The 16,367-nt window shown below is 46.0% G+C and overlaps 1 protein-coding gene across 1 annotated transcript in view; it reads left to right on the forward strand.

The window, feature by feature from the left end:
• Positions 1–16,367, forward strand: part of ITGB5 (integrin subunit beta 5) — a 126,229-nt gene that overhangs the window by 34,529 nt on the left and 75,333 nt on the right. Inside the window, exons 4-5 of the mRNA XM_036243683.1 lie at positions 2,773–3,022; positions 12,177–12,345. Of these exons, the coding sequence (XP_036099576.1) occupies positions 2,773–3,022; positions 12,177–12,345 (419 nt within the window). The remainder of the gene's footprint in view (positions 1–2,772; positions 3,023–12,176; positions 12,346–16,367) is intronic.

Consider the following 16,367-nt stretch of genomic DNA (forward strand, 5'->3'; position numbering starts at 1 on the left):
TGTGCGTGGTTCCGGACATGTGTCCTGGGATGGTAAATGTACTCCAGACTTTCCCTCAGCAGAGAGGGCGCCTCGAACTCTGCAGCGCATCCCGGTCAGCTTGCTAGCCCTGGAGGCCACCCTTGTTGGGGACTTGGTGCACTGCAGCTTAACTCCCACACTGAGCATGGGTCCCGGAATGTTGCTCCCAACAAAATCTGCCGACAGCCTTGCATGAAGGCCAGGGCCCGCTGAGGAGTTGGTAGCATTTAAAATCAGGCATAGTTGAGGTAGCAATGAACCCTCGTTCTGAACACTGACGCTATTACTCCCTTTCTGGAAAACTGGAGAAATACTTCTTTTTAACATCTGCAGCCTCCCTCTCGGGTGGGTTCACATGCTGTCTCAGCGATCAATTTCTCTTAAAATTTCACGCGGAGAGACTGCTCACTTCAGAGAGATACCCTCATAGCGTACAGACCTGCATGTCACATCTTGTTGCCCTCTTTGCCCTCATGTCTGGAACATGTCATGCCTTTCACACTCAGGCTTCTGGCAGAATTTTCTGTCTCTCTTTATCCCCACAGGAAATTGCTTTAATAATTGACGTTGCGGGGAGTAAGGCTGAAGTTTTCCTTGTCAGCATTTGTACTGTGTTTGTGTATATTGTCTCCCTAATCCCTGCAGTAATCAACATCCTCCCATTTTACTAACCCAGAAACTGGGCAGCATGGTTAAAGAAGCCCCAGGTCTCTGAGTCCTTGGTGACAAGATCTGGAGTCTAGTCCCCCACCCCCACCCCACCAGGCCATTGTGTAACCACGTTTTCCTGTTTCCAGGTCCTAAAGTGCTCATCTGTTAATTACTCATAATTCACAAAAAGTGGAAGTGAATTCTGGTTAAAAGAAGGTGTAGCTGGGAACTTGGGGGGAGGGGTGCAGGTGACAGAAATGCAGAATACCCTGCACAGAGGTCATGGGAATGGACAGAGGGGACAGCATTGCAGGCTCTGGCCATTTGGGGTCTGTGGTCTCCCCTCCTCCCAAGATCTCCCTCCTTCCCACCCCTCCCCCAAGGTGGTGGGGCCTCCAAGGCTGGGAGGGACCCTGCTCTGTCTGCCTGATGGGAACCAGAGACAGTGCCACAACTGGGATTCATTCTGGAAGAAATCTCGAACCCTCTTCCACTTGAGTCAGACTTGGATGATTTTTTAAAAATAGGCTTATACCAATAGGCAATCCAGACGACATTAATCTTGAGGCGGCCGGAACAGTCCCCGCAACGACGAGTCGGAGGAAGCAGGCACGGTGTGTCATTCAAGCTGCAGATAGTAATTATAATGCTCACGTTCATTTCTGCAGGCTTCACTGCTTGCAAAACACTTCTCTCCCACGTGAGTGCTTCATAACCTTAACGCTGTGTTTTAGGGTTTTAATTTCATATCCAAGGAAATTAAAGCGCAGGTTATACCCCTAAATGAGGGACAGAGGTGGAACTTAGACTAAAATCTTGTGATCATTTTATTCTTCATGGTCTAGTTAATAATGAATATGTCTGATCTGGGGTGGGAGGAAGAGAGGGAGCCCAGTGGATTGGGTTCCCTTTCCTGCAAGTTCAAGAAGGCCTCAGCTTGCTGGTTGTCAGCTGGAGGTGAAAGATTGGTTTTTCTGAGACGTGACACCGGCAGATCAGGCGTGAGCCCCTTGGGCAGGTGTGACCACCTTCACTATTGCACCTCTGACCACATGGAGTACGTCCAGACTGCAGATGTGCGTGGACAGTTCTTCTACCCAGAGAGTTCGAGGACATCTCTTGGTGCCTCTGAGAGACTAGTACGCCCAAGGGCAGATAGAATTACCTGGTATGATTTGCTTCTTGATGTTGGATCTAAACAATGTGCTTTTAGAGATTATAAATGATTTAGGATCATTGTCCTGGTGTGAGACCTCCAGGTACTGAGTTGACTTGGGCCTTTCTGTACACCCTGGGATCGAGGTGAGACCGCAGAGGCCATGCCTCCCAGGCCCTGGATCTTCTCTTTGCTCTTTCCTCTGATTAATCCCCCTTTCCTCTGCCTGCTGACCATCTTGTCCTTCCTAAAACCAAAAATTATTTTCTTTCTCTTGTAGCTGGTGGACAAATCTAGTAGTGTTTTTTCTTGCTTTCTTTTCTTTTTGATGGAGCTAAAACTTGGAATCTGTCTTCCTGTATTTACACATATAATTTCAGATGATAATGATTTGTGTCTGTGATATTCCAAAACATCAAATGTGCCCAAGAACTAAATACTATTAGTAGTCTGCCATGACGAAGCAAGTGCTGGGGCTAAAGCCGCCCGAGAACGAAATACTCTTGTTGGATAAATAGCCAGAGCCATAGAAATAGGTGACATACACCTGTATCGTCTCCTCCCAGCCACATTCCCACCTTGGGAAGCTGGTGTGTGGTCGGTGAGCTTCTCTCACCCAGTTCGTGTCCATGGCGTTGTGCGGATCCCGTCCGCCAATTACCCAGGTGTCCTTTCTGCTGAGAAAACAGAGCACCACTGAGGAGACTGGTTGTTAAAGAGTTTCCTTAAATATACTGGGCCAAGTGTTAGGACAGAGAACCCAGAGCTCTATCCTCAGCACCCATATTCCCTTCTGTCACTCCACTTCCAAGAAAAATGTTTCTGCGAAGGTGCACAGTCTCTAGAGAAAAGGAAGCAGTGGACCAGCTTTGACAGCAAAATCCATCTTTCAGCCCCCAGCAAGTTGGATGACCTCTAACATGCATGGCTCTCTGTTGGCACAGGCGACAAGACTACCTTCCAGCTGCAGGTGCGACAGGTGGAGGACTATCCCGTGGACTTGTACTACCTGATGGACCTCTCCCTGTCCATGAAGGATGACTTGGACAACATCCGGAACCTGGGCACCAAGCTTGCTGAGGAGATGAGGAAGCTCACCAGCAACTTCCGACTGGGGTTCGGGTCTTTTGTGGACAAGAGTATCTCTCCTTTCTCCTACACAGCCCCGAGGTACCAGACCAATCCCTGCATTGGGTGAGTGACCAGTGTTCCTTCTGTTGGGTATTAAAGGGTGGGGGAATGGAGTAGTGGGACGGGCTGGGGGAGGGCATATTCAGGAGGGGGAACCAGGCTTAGGTGTTTAATTTGATTAACGACCCAGTTCTGTCACCCCCCCCCCCCCCCCGGGTGAAGAAGTGAACTGTCACAAGGTTGCATAAAGATGTGACGATCACTCTGGCCAGTTTGGCTAAGCGGTTCGAACATCAGCCTGTGGACCAAAGACTTGCAGTTTTGATTCTTGGTCAAGAGCACATACTTTGGTTGCGGCAACCTATCGATGTATCTCACATCGATCTTTCTCTCTCTCCCTTCTTCTCACTCTATGTAAAAAAATCAATGATAAAATATCCTCAGGTGAGGATTAAGAAAAAAAGATGTAATGATCATAGCTCATTTATTTTCCTGCCTGTTTGACTCGGGACTCTTTGCTCCATTAACAGATTTTGGAGAATGTTCTCAGGAAGTGATGGACCCAGGTGATCAGGGAGGGAGGAGACAGAACAACTTAAACTTTCCTCTTGTTTGGAGTGACTGAAATGCTTGGGATAAGTGAATTCAAAGTCTGTCCCTGTTGTTTATGTAAATAACTGCAACTTACCTTGACAAAACAAAATGAAAACCCTGTGTTTTAAAGGTATGACCGTTTTCCAACATAAGTACTCAAATTAGAAGATATTTGACACATTATTAGAGAAGAGGAATTTCTAACTGCTGCAACAAACAGATCCAAAAGTATCTAATGGCTCAAACTTGATGGGAGTTTATTCCTGTTTACCTAACTGTAAATGGGCCTCCTGACCAGTGGACACCTCTCCAAGCACGTCTCAGGGAGCCAGACTCCACCGTCTTCCACACGTGGCTTCCAAGGTCGTCACGCCTGGAGGTGGCTCCCAGGGGGACCTTATGGGCCAGGACTGAGTGGCCTTTGCCTCTTCTGCTCCTGCATTCTAAAGAATGGGTTCTAGCCCTGGCCAGTTTGGCTCAGTGGTTAGAGCGTCGGCCCGTGGTCCGGAGAGACCCGGGTTCGGTTCCCACTAAGGGCACATACCTCAGTTGCAGTTTGTCCCCGGCCCTGGCTGGGTCGTGTGGGTGGCAACCACTCGATGTGTCCCTTTCACGTCGATGTTTCTCTCTCTCTCCCCCTCCCACTCTGTCTGAACAAAATATCAAAAATGTCCTCGGGTGAGGATAAAAAAAAAAAAAAAAAAAAAAAGAATGGGTTCTAGCAAGGAGGCTGGAAACTGGTCTAGCTGTGCCCGGGAAGATGAGGCAGCAGGACTGGTGACTAGGTCTCTGCCATAGTGTATATGTGTGTGGATGGTGAAGGATCATATCCTCCAACTCCCCTAGCACAGCCTCTGCGAGGTTGGTTTGTTCTTTCTAGTCTTTCAAGTATCCCTTTCAATGCCAGGACTGTGCAGTGTGACTACAGTGAGTGGTAACTCCCAACTTTTCCCTGCCTCGTCTCCACATCCAGCTTCCTTTAGTCAGGCTTTGGCATGTCCCTGGATTAGAATAGCTAAGATTTAAGCTCTTACCAAGTGTCAAGCACCATATTAAATACTTTACCTGGATTTTAAAATTTAATCTCATAATCTTTGAGGTCTTTAAGGTAGACATGTGCCATATTTTGAAGATGAGGACACAGGCTTCATGAGAATAAATAACTTATCCCAGATCACACAAACAGTAAGGGATAGACTTGGGATATGAATCAGAACAAACGATTCCTAGCGTCTGCATGTCCATTAATATAATGTTTATTTCCCCCCACCATCCATTCACACTACAACACACACGGTTGACCTGTATCTAGATAATAATACCCATTCCAAGACCACCCTGACCCTAGATGCTCACCTAAGGGTCATGTTAGGCCATGCTGCAGTAGCACGTTATCTGTGGACCTCAGTGGTTCAACACAGTGAAAGTTCATCTCTTGCTCGTGCAAAATCTGATGAGGGCTGAACTGCTTGCTTTCCATGGCAGCTCTCTAAGCGGTGACTCAGGATCCAGGCTTTTTCCATCTGTGAGGTCACTTTCAGTTCTTGATCTCCTTGGCTGCCCCTAGGGGAAGAGAGCTGTTCTTAAGCCCTTGAGCCTGTCTAGCACCCCAACTCTTCTTTGGCAGCCTCTGCAGTTCCCAGGTCTGGGTTGGGCTGGGTGATTGGGGCGAGGTGGTATTTCTGGAGGTGTATGTTCTTTTGAATCCTTCCTGAGTCTTCTGTACCTGCTCCAATAAGTTAATTTAGATCTTCCCCAGGGGTTGGGAATGGACACAGTGGTGGAAAAAAACACTATGAGAAGTTTTAAATACAATTGAGATTGAGTTCCTAAGCCATGAAGAAGCACTAGGTGTCATCATTTGCTGGGTGTAGCTGCCTCCTGGCTACAGGTGGCTGTTGGCATTATTACCTTGGTCCTGTCTCCAGGACCCTTTCAGCTGAGTCCCAGTGCAAATGCCTTATTGTTAGAGTTCTGCTACTGACCAGGAGCACCAACATCTCAACCAAAACTTTTTTCAGTTCATCCAGAATAGTGATTCTGTGTGCTTCTTTTCACCTCTGACCTCCAGCTGGGCCCTGTCTCCAGAGAGACAAGGCATGTCCGACTTTCATTCTCCCATGGACCATCCACTAACTGAGAGACGCTAGCGTGGAAGCTGGCAGAGGCTGAAGGACTGGCTCTGGGCACCCAGCATTTGAATTCAGGTTATTACACGCTCCTTATTCAGAGCTCCTTTTCGGAGCCTTAGAAAGCAGAGCCAATTGCAGACAGTAAAAGTCTTGACAGCGAGTACAAGGCACACTGAAAAGCTGCTTGTAACACAGGAAATCTAGTGAAGAATGGGAGTTCTGAAGGAAACATCACCTCTAAGTTATGCAAATGTATCTTTTGCAGGCTGGGAAACACATCGAGGAGTCACACTTTGGCTCAGTGAGCAGGCTGAGATTTCTCTCCCAGGTCTAAGCAGTGAAACATGTGCAGTGCCCTGGGTGTCCATGGAGACGACGCACTGCTCCTGGGGAAAAACAGAGCAAGCTGTGGGATGTCATCTATTCTCATGTCTGATCCAACCTGTATATGTTTAGTCTGCCTTTCTGAGTTTTAATGGCACTGTGAAATAATTATCAACTTTTAGAAAATAGATTTTTAATCATGAATAACCAGGATTTCTAGGTTGTCTTGGAAAACTTAAGGTCTATAAAGCTGGGCTTATTCCACTTGTTTGGCTGCCGCAGTCCCCACCATTCCCTCTTGTCTCACAGCTGGCCTGCTTCACTGGTTTGCACTCCACACCTGGCTGGTAGATGTGATTATTATCGCTACTTTTTCTTTAGCAACTGTGGAGAGAAAATCACAGCATTCTTCTGAAGCTGCACTGGCATCTTCAGTTAGGTTTTTCACCCCTGTGGTGGCGGGAGCAGCAGGAGCAGCTCCCAGGAAGTTTTGGGGGCTTGTGGGGAGAGACAGGAGAGGTGACTTAACCACATGTGTAGGACATCTTAGAGAAAAGAGAGCCAGTTTTTCTTGTTATATGGGTGTGTGTGTGTACGTGTGTGTGTATCTATCTATACACACACACGTACACACACACACATTTATATTGATCCTTTTAGAGAGAGATAGAAACATCAATGTGAGAGAAACATCAATCGGCTGCCTCCTGCACGACCCCCCTACTGGGGATCAGGCCCACAACTGGGTATGTGCCCTGACCAGGACCTCTTAGTCAATGGGACGACACTCAATCCACTGATCCACACCAGCTGGGCGAGAGCCAGCTTTTCATGGGGCTTTCCCGAGGTTTATCCCTCCTCCTTCTGCTCTAGATGTTTCTGCTAAAGGATCAAAATCCTAGACTCATTCTTTCCCATGTTAGAATGCACCAGAAATGCAAGACTGAAGTAAATAGTACCAGGGTTGCCATAGGAGAAAAAAAATTGCAGAGTAGCCCTGGTTTGGTGGCTCAGTTGGTTGGAGCATCATCTCATACGCCAAAAAGTAACAGGTTTAATTCCCATACAAGACCCATATCTAGGTTGCAGGTTTGATCCCTGGACAGGTTGCATATGGGAGGCAACTGATCAATGTTTCTCTCTCTGTCTCTCTCTGTCTGTCTGTCTCTCCCTCCCTCTCCCTCCCTTCTTCCCTCCCTCTCTCTCTAACATCAATAAAGAAATATCAGATGAGAATTTTTTTAAAAAAGGTAGAGTAATTTAATAATCAAAGAACTATTTAATTGCTCTTCTGAGTAATATGAATAATATCACCGGGAAGAGTCACATGATAGTCACTGATTTGAAGGATTAATCCGGCATGCTATTTCTGGTTCCGAACACTTTTCCTTTTGTTAGAGGTATTAGGCTCTTGTTGAAATACATGTCATATTTCATGTATACGTGGAATCTAAAAACACCGAACTCACCCTGGCCGAGTAGTTCAGTTGGTTAGAGCATTGTCCCAATATGTCAAGGTTGCTGGTTTGATCCCTGGTCCGGGCACAACCAGTGAATGCATGAATAGGTAGAGCAACAAATCAATTTGTCTCTCAAAAAAAAATCAATTAATGAAATTTCATTTGTAAAAAAATAAAAAAGCCGAACTCGTAGAAACAGAGAGTAGAGAGGTGGTTGCCAGGGGCTGGGAGGTGGGAGAGGGAGAAAAGGGGAGACACTGATCAGAGGGTACCAGCTCCAGTTATAAGATGAATATGTTCTGGGGAATCTAATGTACAGCATGGGATTGATAGTTAACAAACCTACACTTGAAATATATACTTGTATAGTTGAAAGTTGTTAGGAGAGTAGATTTTAATGTTCTCACCATCCACAAAAGATGGAAATACTTGGTCTGCTTGTTTAATCAGAGAGTGCATCCTTATTCTTGAAAATTCTCAGACATGATCTCTTTGATTCCTCTCTCCTGTTCTCTCCATTTTTTTTCTTTTAATGTTTTTATTGATTTTTAAAGAGATAGAAAGGGAGAGGTAGGAATAGAAACATCAATTGGCTGCCTCCTGAATGCCCCCCGTTGGGGATTGAACCTGCAACCCAGGCATGTGCCCTGACCAGAAATCGAACCCGGACCTCTCAGTCCATGGGATGACACTCAATCCACTGAGCCACACTGGTTGGACTGTTCTCTCCATTTTCTTTCTAATACTATCAGGCGTGTGTCAGAGTTTCTCATTCTAAACTGTTTTCAAAATTTTCTCCCATAATTTCCACCTCTTTTTTACTGCATAAGAAATTTCTTCCAGTTTACCATTTTGTTCTTCAGTTGTTTAATTTGTACATTGAAGTTTCATTTTAAAATTTTGGTGACTGTATTTTTGATTTGGTTCTTTTTCAGACTCTCTGTTTTTCATACCATGTTTTCACAGCCTTCGGACTCCCCCCCCCCTCCCAATAATAGCCTGTTCTGGTCATTGGTATTTATTCCTTCCTCTCCCTGAATGTTTTAAATATCCTTGTTTTAAAGTACTTCAAATCATTTGCTATCTCTGCCTCTTGACCTGCAGAACCCTCGGTCTGTTGAATTTGCTGACACTCGTTCATGTGTTGGTTCTCATGGGACCTGGACTGCGGCAGCTCCTCTCCTTCAGAGGGTCACGTGCTTGAGGTGGGCAGGCTGCCTGCAGGGTGGTTTGGTGTTGGCTGCTGCAGGATTCTCCAGGTGTCACTGGGACTAGTTTTCCTGTTCATTTCTTAGTTTGGGGGTTCTTTCACTATAAAATAAGTGAATTCTGACTTGCTCGGGCCTGGAGTTGCAATTTTTATGGGTGATTCATCTCGCTCTTGGCCCGGAGTGGATGTTCCCTCTTTCCCAGGCCAGTGGCTGGAGTTTTTCTGTTTTTGATTTTAGTGACAGGGTAACTTCTCACAGCCCTCTGCTTGCCTAGTTCAGTGCTTGACCTGCACAGGCCGAGACTCATCATCGTCTCTGTGAGAATCCTGCCCCAAACCCGTAGGCCCTGCTGGCACATGGGGAGCTCTCTGCCATGAGCTCCTGCTCACTTCCCACCTCCACTCTGAGTGCATGCATTTGTTGCATGGTTTCCTCGTCATGGCTGACACCTGCCAGCCTCCTAATTTTGGCTACATATTAACATTTTAATAACTTCTACTTCCTCCAGCAGTTCTGTACAGAGTAAGAGGGGCTCTTCCCCTGGCAGCTCCATGATCCCACCGTGTTGTCCTGAGCGTGTTGTCCTGAGCGTTAGCTTGTTTTCTGCGTTTGTCTAGATCTAGTGTCTTCTAATTGAATTCACTCGTATGTACACATCTCCCCAGGCTCTTTAAGTACGTATATTGTATTTGTCTTCCTGGTTTATAATCCTTAATTTAGTAGTTCCCTGCGCATGGCCCTAAACTGAGGCCCTGTGACGCAGACACAGGGTGGAGGCGGGAGGGTTTCCTGACATGAGACCCCCAAACACCCGATCTTCAGGTCACTCAGCTCTTCCAGGGGTTAAATTAGTCACAGGTGACATTGTATTCCAGTGACTATGGAGATATTCAACAGGATCTGTTTTTCTCTAGCTAAGCTGTTTTTCTCCAAGAGATGAGTCTAATTTGGTTATAATAAATTCTCTGTAATGAAGACTTCTCTCTGGCAAACATATTTTCTAGTTCCTAATTACGTAATAGTAATTATCCACAGTAGAAATGTATCTACAAGTTGACCCTTGAACAACAGGTTTGAACTACTTACCTGCAGATTTTTTCAGTAACTATATACAGTATTGTGAATGTGTTTTCTCTTCTTTATGATTTTCTTAATAACATTTTCTTTTCTCGCCCTGGCCAGTTTGGCTCAGCAGTTAGAGTGTTGGCCTGCAGTCAGCAGAGACCCGGATTCGGTTCCCGCTAAGGGCACGTACCTCGGTTGCAGTTTGTCCCCTGCCCTGGTTGGGTCATGTGTGTGGTGACCACTCGATGTGTCCCTTTCACATCTATGTTTCTCTCTCTCTCCTTCCCATTCTATCTGAACAAAATATCAGAAAATGTCCTTGGGTGAGGATAAAAAAAACAACAAACCACACATTTTCATTTCTCTAGCTTTCTTTATTGTAAGACTACAATATGTAATACATATAACACACAAAATATGTGTTAATTGACTGTTTATGTTATCCGTAAGGTTTCTGGTCAACAGTAGGCTATTAGTAGTTAAGCTTTGGGGAAGTCAAAAGTTATATGAGGAATTTTACCTGCATGGGGCGTGGGGGGTGTCAGCGCCCCTAGCTCCCGCGTTGCTCGCAGGCCAACTGTACTTACTGCTGTTTGCAGGGTTGTAGGAGAAAAGGTAAAAAATGCTGAGCTTCCCACAGCTTTTCTGGTCTGCTCATTGAACGGCCCTTATTATTTTGCTGCTCTCCTCCCTTTCCTCAACTAACCTGGTTGACTGTGACAGTCAGCACATGCCTGAAGAACACAGAAGGAGTAGCAGCTTAGAGGAAGAGAGGGAGGGAAGTGAGAGTTTGTATTTACTTCCTCCTGGGCCTGTCCATTTGTCAAATAACCCTAGGTGGGACCTCAGCTCAGTTCCTTCTTCCAGATGGCAATATGATTCCCATGACTATGGCAAAATGGGATGAAAAGTGTGGGTGGCCCAGGCACGGGTCAGAGGAATCTGACCTGTCCAAGCACATGGTGTAGGTGAAGATTTGGGGGTAGGAGGAGGGAGTGAACAAATAGGACAGGCCAGTGGGGAAACCCCCTCGCTGCCCCTGTTGAGAGAACTGTGGCCATCGGGCCAGTGGGGCTGACTCTGTCCAGAGCCACCTTGTTGCTAGTGATTGATGGACAGAACAGGCACTGTAGGTCCCGAAGAAAATGGAATGGCCTCTCAGAACTCCAAAGAGTGCCTCTGCCGGAGCAGGGGGGCCTGCCCACACCTGCCCCGGCAGCCCGCTTCTTGGGGGCAGGTAGGCACGCTCCCTAGCAGTTGCTAAGCCTGTTTTCCTTCCCAGGCATAGGACTTGGATTGGAGTGCAAAGTCTTCTCCCCAGGCCTCTCTGTTAGTGTTTGTTTTTCATCTTTTTTTCTGAAAGAAAAGCTTTCTTAATATGTCCACAGAAATGAGTTTGGTCCAGCCTGCCTTCCCAGCCTGTTCTTAGCCCATTGCCGCCCGTACACCCTGCACCGCAGCCCACTGGCCTTCCCCTGTCCTCAGGCTCTCCACGCTGCCGCCTGCCTCAGGGCTCTTGCATGTCCTCTACTCTCTGGCCCGGATGCTCTTCCCTCTCCCCTTTTGCCTCGTGGACCCATTTGTGAAATAGTATAAAGCCTCTTGTCCTATTTCATTGGCTGTATATCAAGCTGAAATTCCTAGAACTTTAACTGGGATTGAACTTCCTCCAGGAAGGGGCCACTTGGGATCCCTACTGCATGCTCAAGATGAGGTCGCCCAGTATTTAATTAATATTGTGCATTAACCTGTGACTGAGATGCAGCACCTCCCTCTTTCCAAATGTCCTGATACAGTTTTCCATTGGGAGATGGTTGTTTGCTAAATGATATTTGCAGCATCTAGGAGAGGTGGTAGTTTATCGTCACAATATTTGTCAGTGAATGAAGAAGCAGAGAGAACGTATTCGTTCCTGTTGCATTAAGCACTGACTCGTGGCCAGCACATCCTGGTGGTGTCTGAGTAGGTTGACGCGAGGGGTTATGTGATCCTTGGTCACGTGGTAGCAGCCAAGTTGGAGAAGCTGGTTGCATAGAGTAACTGCTCACTTGCCTTCACTGGACGTCACCCACCTTCCTCAGCCGTACCGCCGTGCTGCCGAGGCCACAGCACCCAGACCACTGGCCCCTCGCATCTTTCAAGGCCACCACAGGGCTGCTCCTTGAGGTCTTCTCTGAGGCCAGTAGCTTACCATATTACCTACTTTCTCTCAACCAATTGTCCTTTTCATTCTCTTACAACCTGGTATGTGCTGTCTTGCCTGCAGTTTAGAGCTTGATGTTTGGGGAGTCGAGACTATGTTACTTCTCTGTTCTCCCCACTGTGCCGGTCCCGGGGGGCTCACAGTGGATGCTGGGTGAATGCTCAAGAAGACTTGGTTAAGATTTAAAGACAGTGATGGAAAAGTGACTCTTTTCTTCTTTCTCTCTAGTTACAAGTTATTCCCAAACTGCGTCCCCTCCTTTGGGTTCCGCCACCTGCTGCCTCTCACAGACAGAGTGGACAGCTTCAATGAGGAAGTTCGGAAACAGAGGGTGTCCCGGAACCGCGATGCCCCTGAGGGGGGCTTCGATGCAGTACTCCAGGCGGCTGTCTGCAAGGTAACTTTCCTCTTTGGTCCTGTCCCTGCGTGGGAGGTCAAGAAAGAGAGCATCAGGGTGGGCATTGACACTGCCTGTGGGAGATTTTGAGCCACTCCAGCATGTGGCTTCCCATCCATCATATCAGAGGGTGAGCTCAGTGGACCCTGGGGACTACAGCAGTCAGATCGGCCGGAGCTCAGGGATGGATCCGGGCTGGTGTGTATCTCTGTCAGGGTGTGGCTGTGCAATGGGATGCCGTCAGTGCCAGGAGACAGCTGTTCTCTGTTTATACATTTGGCTTTTAGCATCTCTTCAGGGAAAAAAATAATAATAAAGGTCCAGCCAAATGCATGGACGCTTACAGAGCTTTCTGGCCCAATTTTGGTAAACCTTAAATATTGCTCTGTTGGGGAATCCAGCTGAAGAGGAGAACTGCATGTCATCTTTGGTTGCATTTCTGTTTGTTTGTTTTTCTCCTGCTTCTCTGTGATGTATGAATCCAGAGGGAGGGCATAGACTTAGGTCAGAAATGAACTCATGCTTTGAGAGGCTCCAGCCTCAGCAAAACATATCATTGGAATGTTGGTAATAACTTATTCTTAAAATAATTTTCTGCTGTCAAAACAACCCAAATAACAACAACAAATCATAAAAGTCACTCTTGAGTTTGCTATCCCAACACACACTTTTGAAAAATTTCCATAGCGGTCATCGTAAAGCATGTGTAATTGGCAATGATTTCTTGAAATGTTAGGCGGGCTCGGCAGCAGGGCGGTGTTGGGGCGGCCGTGCTCCCGGAGGGCTGGGGAGGAGGTTGGGACTCAGTCTGGGAAGCTGCATATCGGAAGCTGCTGTTCCTTCACTAGATGACAAGCACTGAATTGTCCACTTACATGTTCTGATCCTAGAGAGCCTGTGATCAGTGTGTCTCTCTCACTTTTCCTCCACTCGGTCCTTGACAGGGTGATGAGAGCTACAGTCGCTCTTTCTGAAATAAAAAACCAAAATGGTAGACAAAGAGGAATAAGGGGAAGGAAAACAGTCAAGAAGGCAGCGGTCTCCTGTAGTCCTCATCCTGGTCCCACTGCCGGTCCTGTGCTGCGTCCTTGGGGCTGCTCTGGAGAGGAAGGTCTCCCAGCACCCCCTAACCAGGGTGGCTGTGAGCGGCCCCTTCCCAGCTGCTGGCCAGAGCCAAACAGTTTGATTCAGAGTCCCTGATGCTTTGTAGCAGTCGGGGAAAGCCAGATGGAACACAGCTAGAATATGTTCAGCTCTTAATCTCCCAGATGGGTCACAAAATAGACAGTGGATACATTTACTTCAGAAAGAAACATTGTATTTTGACTGGCCTTCAGACACGGATTGTAGGAGGTATCCTCTTCACAGACTTGCTGTCAATTCCGCTTCTTGGCCAGCATGAATAGTGCAGGGAAAACATAGGGTGCCTCTCTCTCCCCATCTTGAGAATTTTGTGGATTTTCTTTTTGGGGGCAAGGAATCCCATTTAAGGGTTTGGGGAAAGAACCTAATAACAGGCCTAAGCAATGTCCAATTATATAAATTCTGTTTAATTTCACTAATTGGAATGGCATGATTGAATGCTTAAAGCACAGTGATCTTTGAGAAGCCAGTAGAGGTGTTCTTGTGCCTGCAGAGCCTTCCTGTGTCATTCCTGACCTGTGACAGCCTCCTTCCCTTTGAAAACCTAGTTTTTCAAGATGGAGCCTTTCAGAGATTTCTTAAACTCATTGCCTGACTGTCTCGTGTGGATTATTGTTGGCAGAGAGGCACTCTGTTGACATTTTCTCTTATTCCCACCATGGCCTTTGTACTAGGGAATACCTGGAAAGTTAATAATTGCTTGGAATGATGCAGTCTGTGAGTCACCAGCTTCTCTCTCCACCTTTCTCCTGTGTGCTGTCAGCTTATGGTTGGGTATACACAGTCAGCAATTTCTTTCTCACCTGAAATCCCCTGTTTATAACAAATGTCATCCTTTCTGGTTCACCACTGCCTTATTTTCAGTAGCCAAATATTAAATACAGATTATGGCCTACCTGTGTTTTTTTTTTTAACTTTAAATAATTGTTTATTTTTCAATTACAGTTGAGATACAATATTATATCAGTTTCAGCTGTCCAACCCAGTGATTAGACATTTATATAACTTACTAAGTGATCATCCCGATAAATCTCAGGCCTATCCGACAGCATACATAGTTATTACAGTATTATTGACTGTATTCCCTGTGCTGTACTTTACATCCCATGACTATTCTGTAACTATAAATATGTACTTCCTTATCCCTTCACCTTTTCCCCCAACTTCCCTCCCATTTGGCAACCATCAAGTTGTTCTTTGTGTCTATGAGTCTGTTTCTGTTCTGCTTGTTTGTTTATTTTGTGTTTTAGATTCAATTGTTGATAGATATGTATTCATTATTCATATTTTTTTATTTATATTTTCTTCTTCTTAAAGAAGACCCTTTAACATTTCATGTAATACTGGTTTAGTGTTGATGAACTCCTTTGGCTTTTTCTTGTCTGGGAAGCTCTTTATATGTCCTTCAATTCTAAATGATAGCTTTGCTGGGTAGAATAATCTTAGTTGTAGGTCCTTGCTTTGTACCACTGAATATTTCTTGCCAGTCCCTCTGGCTTGCAAGGTTTCTGTTGAGAAACCAGCTGACAATCTTATGGAAGCTCCCTTGTAAGTAAGTAACTTTATCTTGCTGCTTTTAAGATTCCCTCTTTGTCTTCCATATTTTTCACTTTAATTATGATATGTGTTGGTATGGGCGTCTTGGGTTCATCTTCCCTTTTTTTTTTATTTGTTAATCCTCACCCGAGGGTATTTTTTTCATTGATTTTTAGATAGAGTGGAAGGGAGGGAGGAGAGAGAGAGAAACATCAGTGTGAGAGAGACACATCGATTGGCTGCCTCCCACATGACCCCAACCAGGTTGGTCGGGGATCAAACCTGCAACCCTTCAGTCCATGGGCTGACACTCTAACCACTGAGCCTAATGGACCAGGGCTGGGTTCATCTTGTTTGGGACTCTCTGCATTTCCTGAGCTTGTATGTCTGTTTCCTTCACCAGGTTAGGGAATTTTTCTGTCATTATTTTTTCAAATAGGATTTCAGTTTCTTGCTCTCTCTCTTCTCCTTCTAGCACCTCCATGATGCAAATGTTGGTGCACTTGAAGTTGTCCCAGAGACTTCTTACATTATCCTCATCTTTTATTCTTTTTTCATTTTACTGTTCTGATTGTGTGTATTCCTTATATTCCAAATCACTGATTTGATTCTTGGCTTCATCTACTCTAGTATTGATTCCCTATAAATCACTCTTCATTTCAGTTAGTATATCCTTCATTTCTGACTGGCTCTTTTTTATAGTTTCCATGTCCTTTTTTTTTTTTTTCTGTAGCAGTAAAAGAACAAAGGAGGGCCATGTCCTTAGTGAAGTTCTCACTAAGTTCATTGAGCATCCTTATAACCAGTGGTTTGAACTCTGCGCTTCGTAGATTGCTTGTCTCCAGTTTGTTTAGGTCTTTTTCTGGAATTTTGTTCTGTTCTTTCATTTGGGACCTGTTTCTTTGTCTCCTCATTTTGGAAACCTCCTTGTGTTTGTTTCTATGTATTAGGTAGAATACCTCCTGTGCTTGGAAGAGTGTTTTTATGCAATAGGTGTCCTTTAAGGCCCAATGGCACTGCCTCCCCATTCATCCAAGCTGGGCACTCCAGGTGCACCCCCTCTTATAGTTGAGCCTTGATTGCTGTTGGCACACTATTGGGAGGGATTTACCTCAGGCCAATCAGCTGCAAGGACTGGCGGTGACCACCATGGAGGATTAGCTGTGCAGGGGCCCACTCCATGGAGCAGGACTCACTTCAGCAAGGCTCTGATGCCCACTGAGTTCACACCTTGAGCGTGTCACTTGTGGAGGTGGTGGGTGGTGCTTCAACATGAAGCTCTGCACCCAGTGCACTGACTTTGGGGCCTCTTAGGAGGTGCAGGCCAAGGTCAGAACCACTTG

The sequence above is a fragment of the Molossus molossus genome, unplaced genomic scaffold (genome assembly GCF_014108415.1).
Source record: "Molossus molossus isolate mMolMol1 unplaced genomic scaffold, mMolMol1.p scaffold_m16_p_5, whole genome shotgun sequence".
Classification (NCBI taxonomy): Eukaryota; Metazoa; Chordata; class Mammalia; order Chiroptera; family Molossidae; genus Molossus; species Molossus molossus.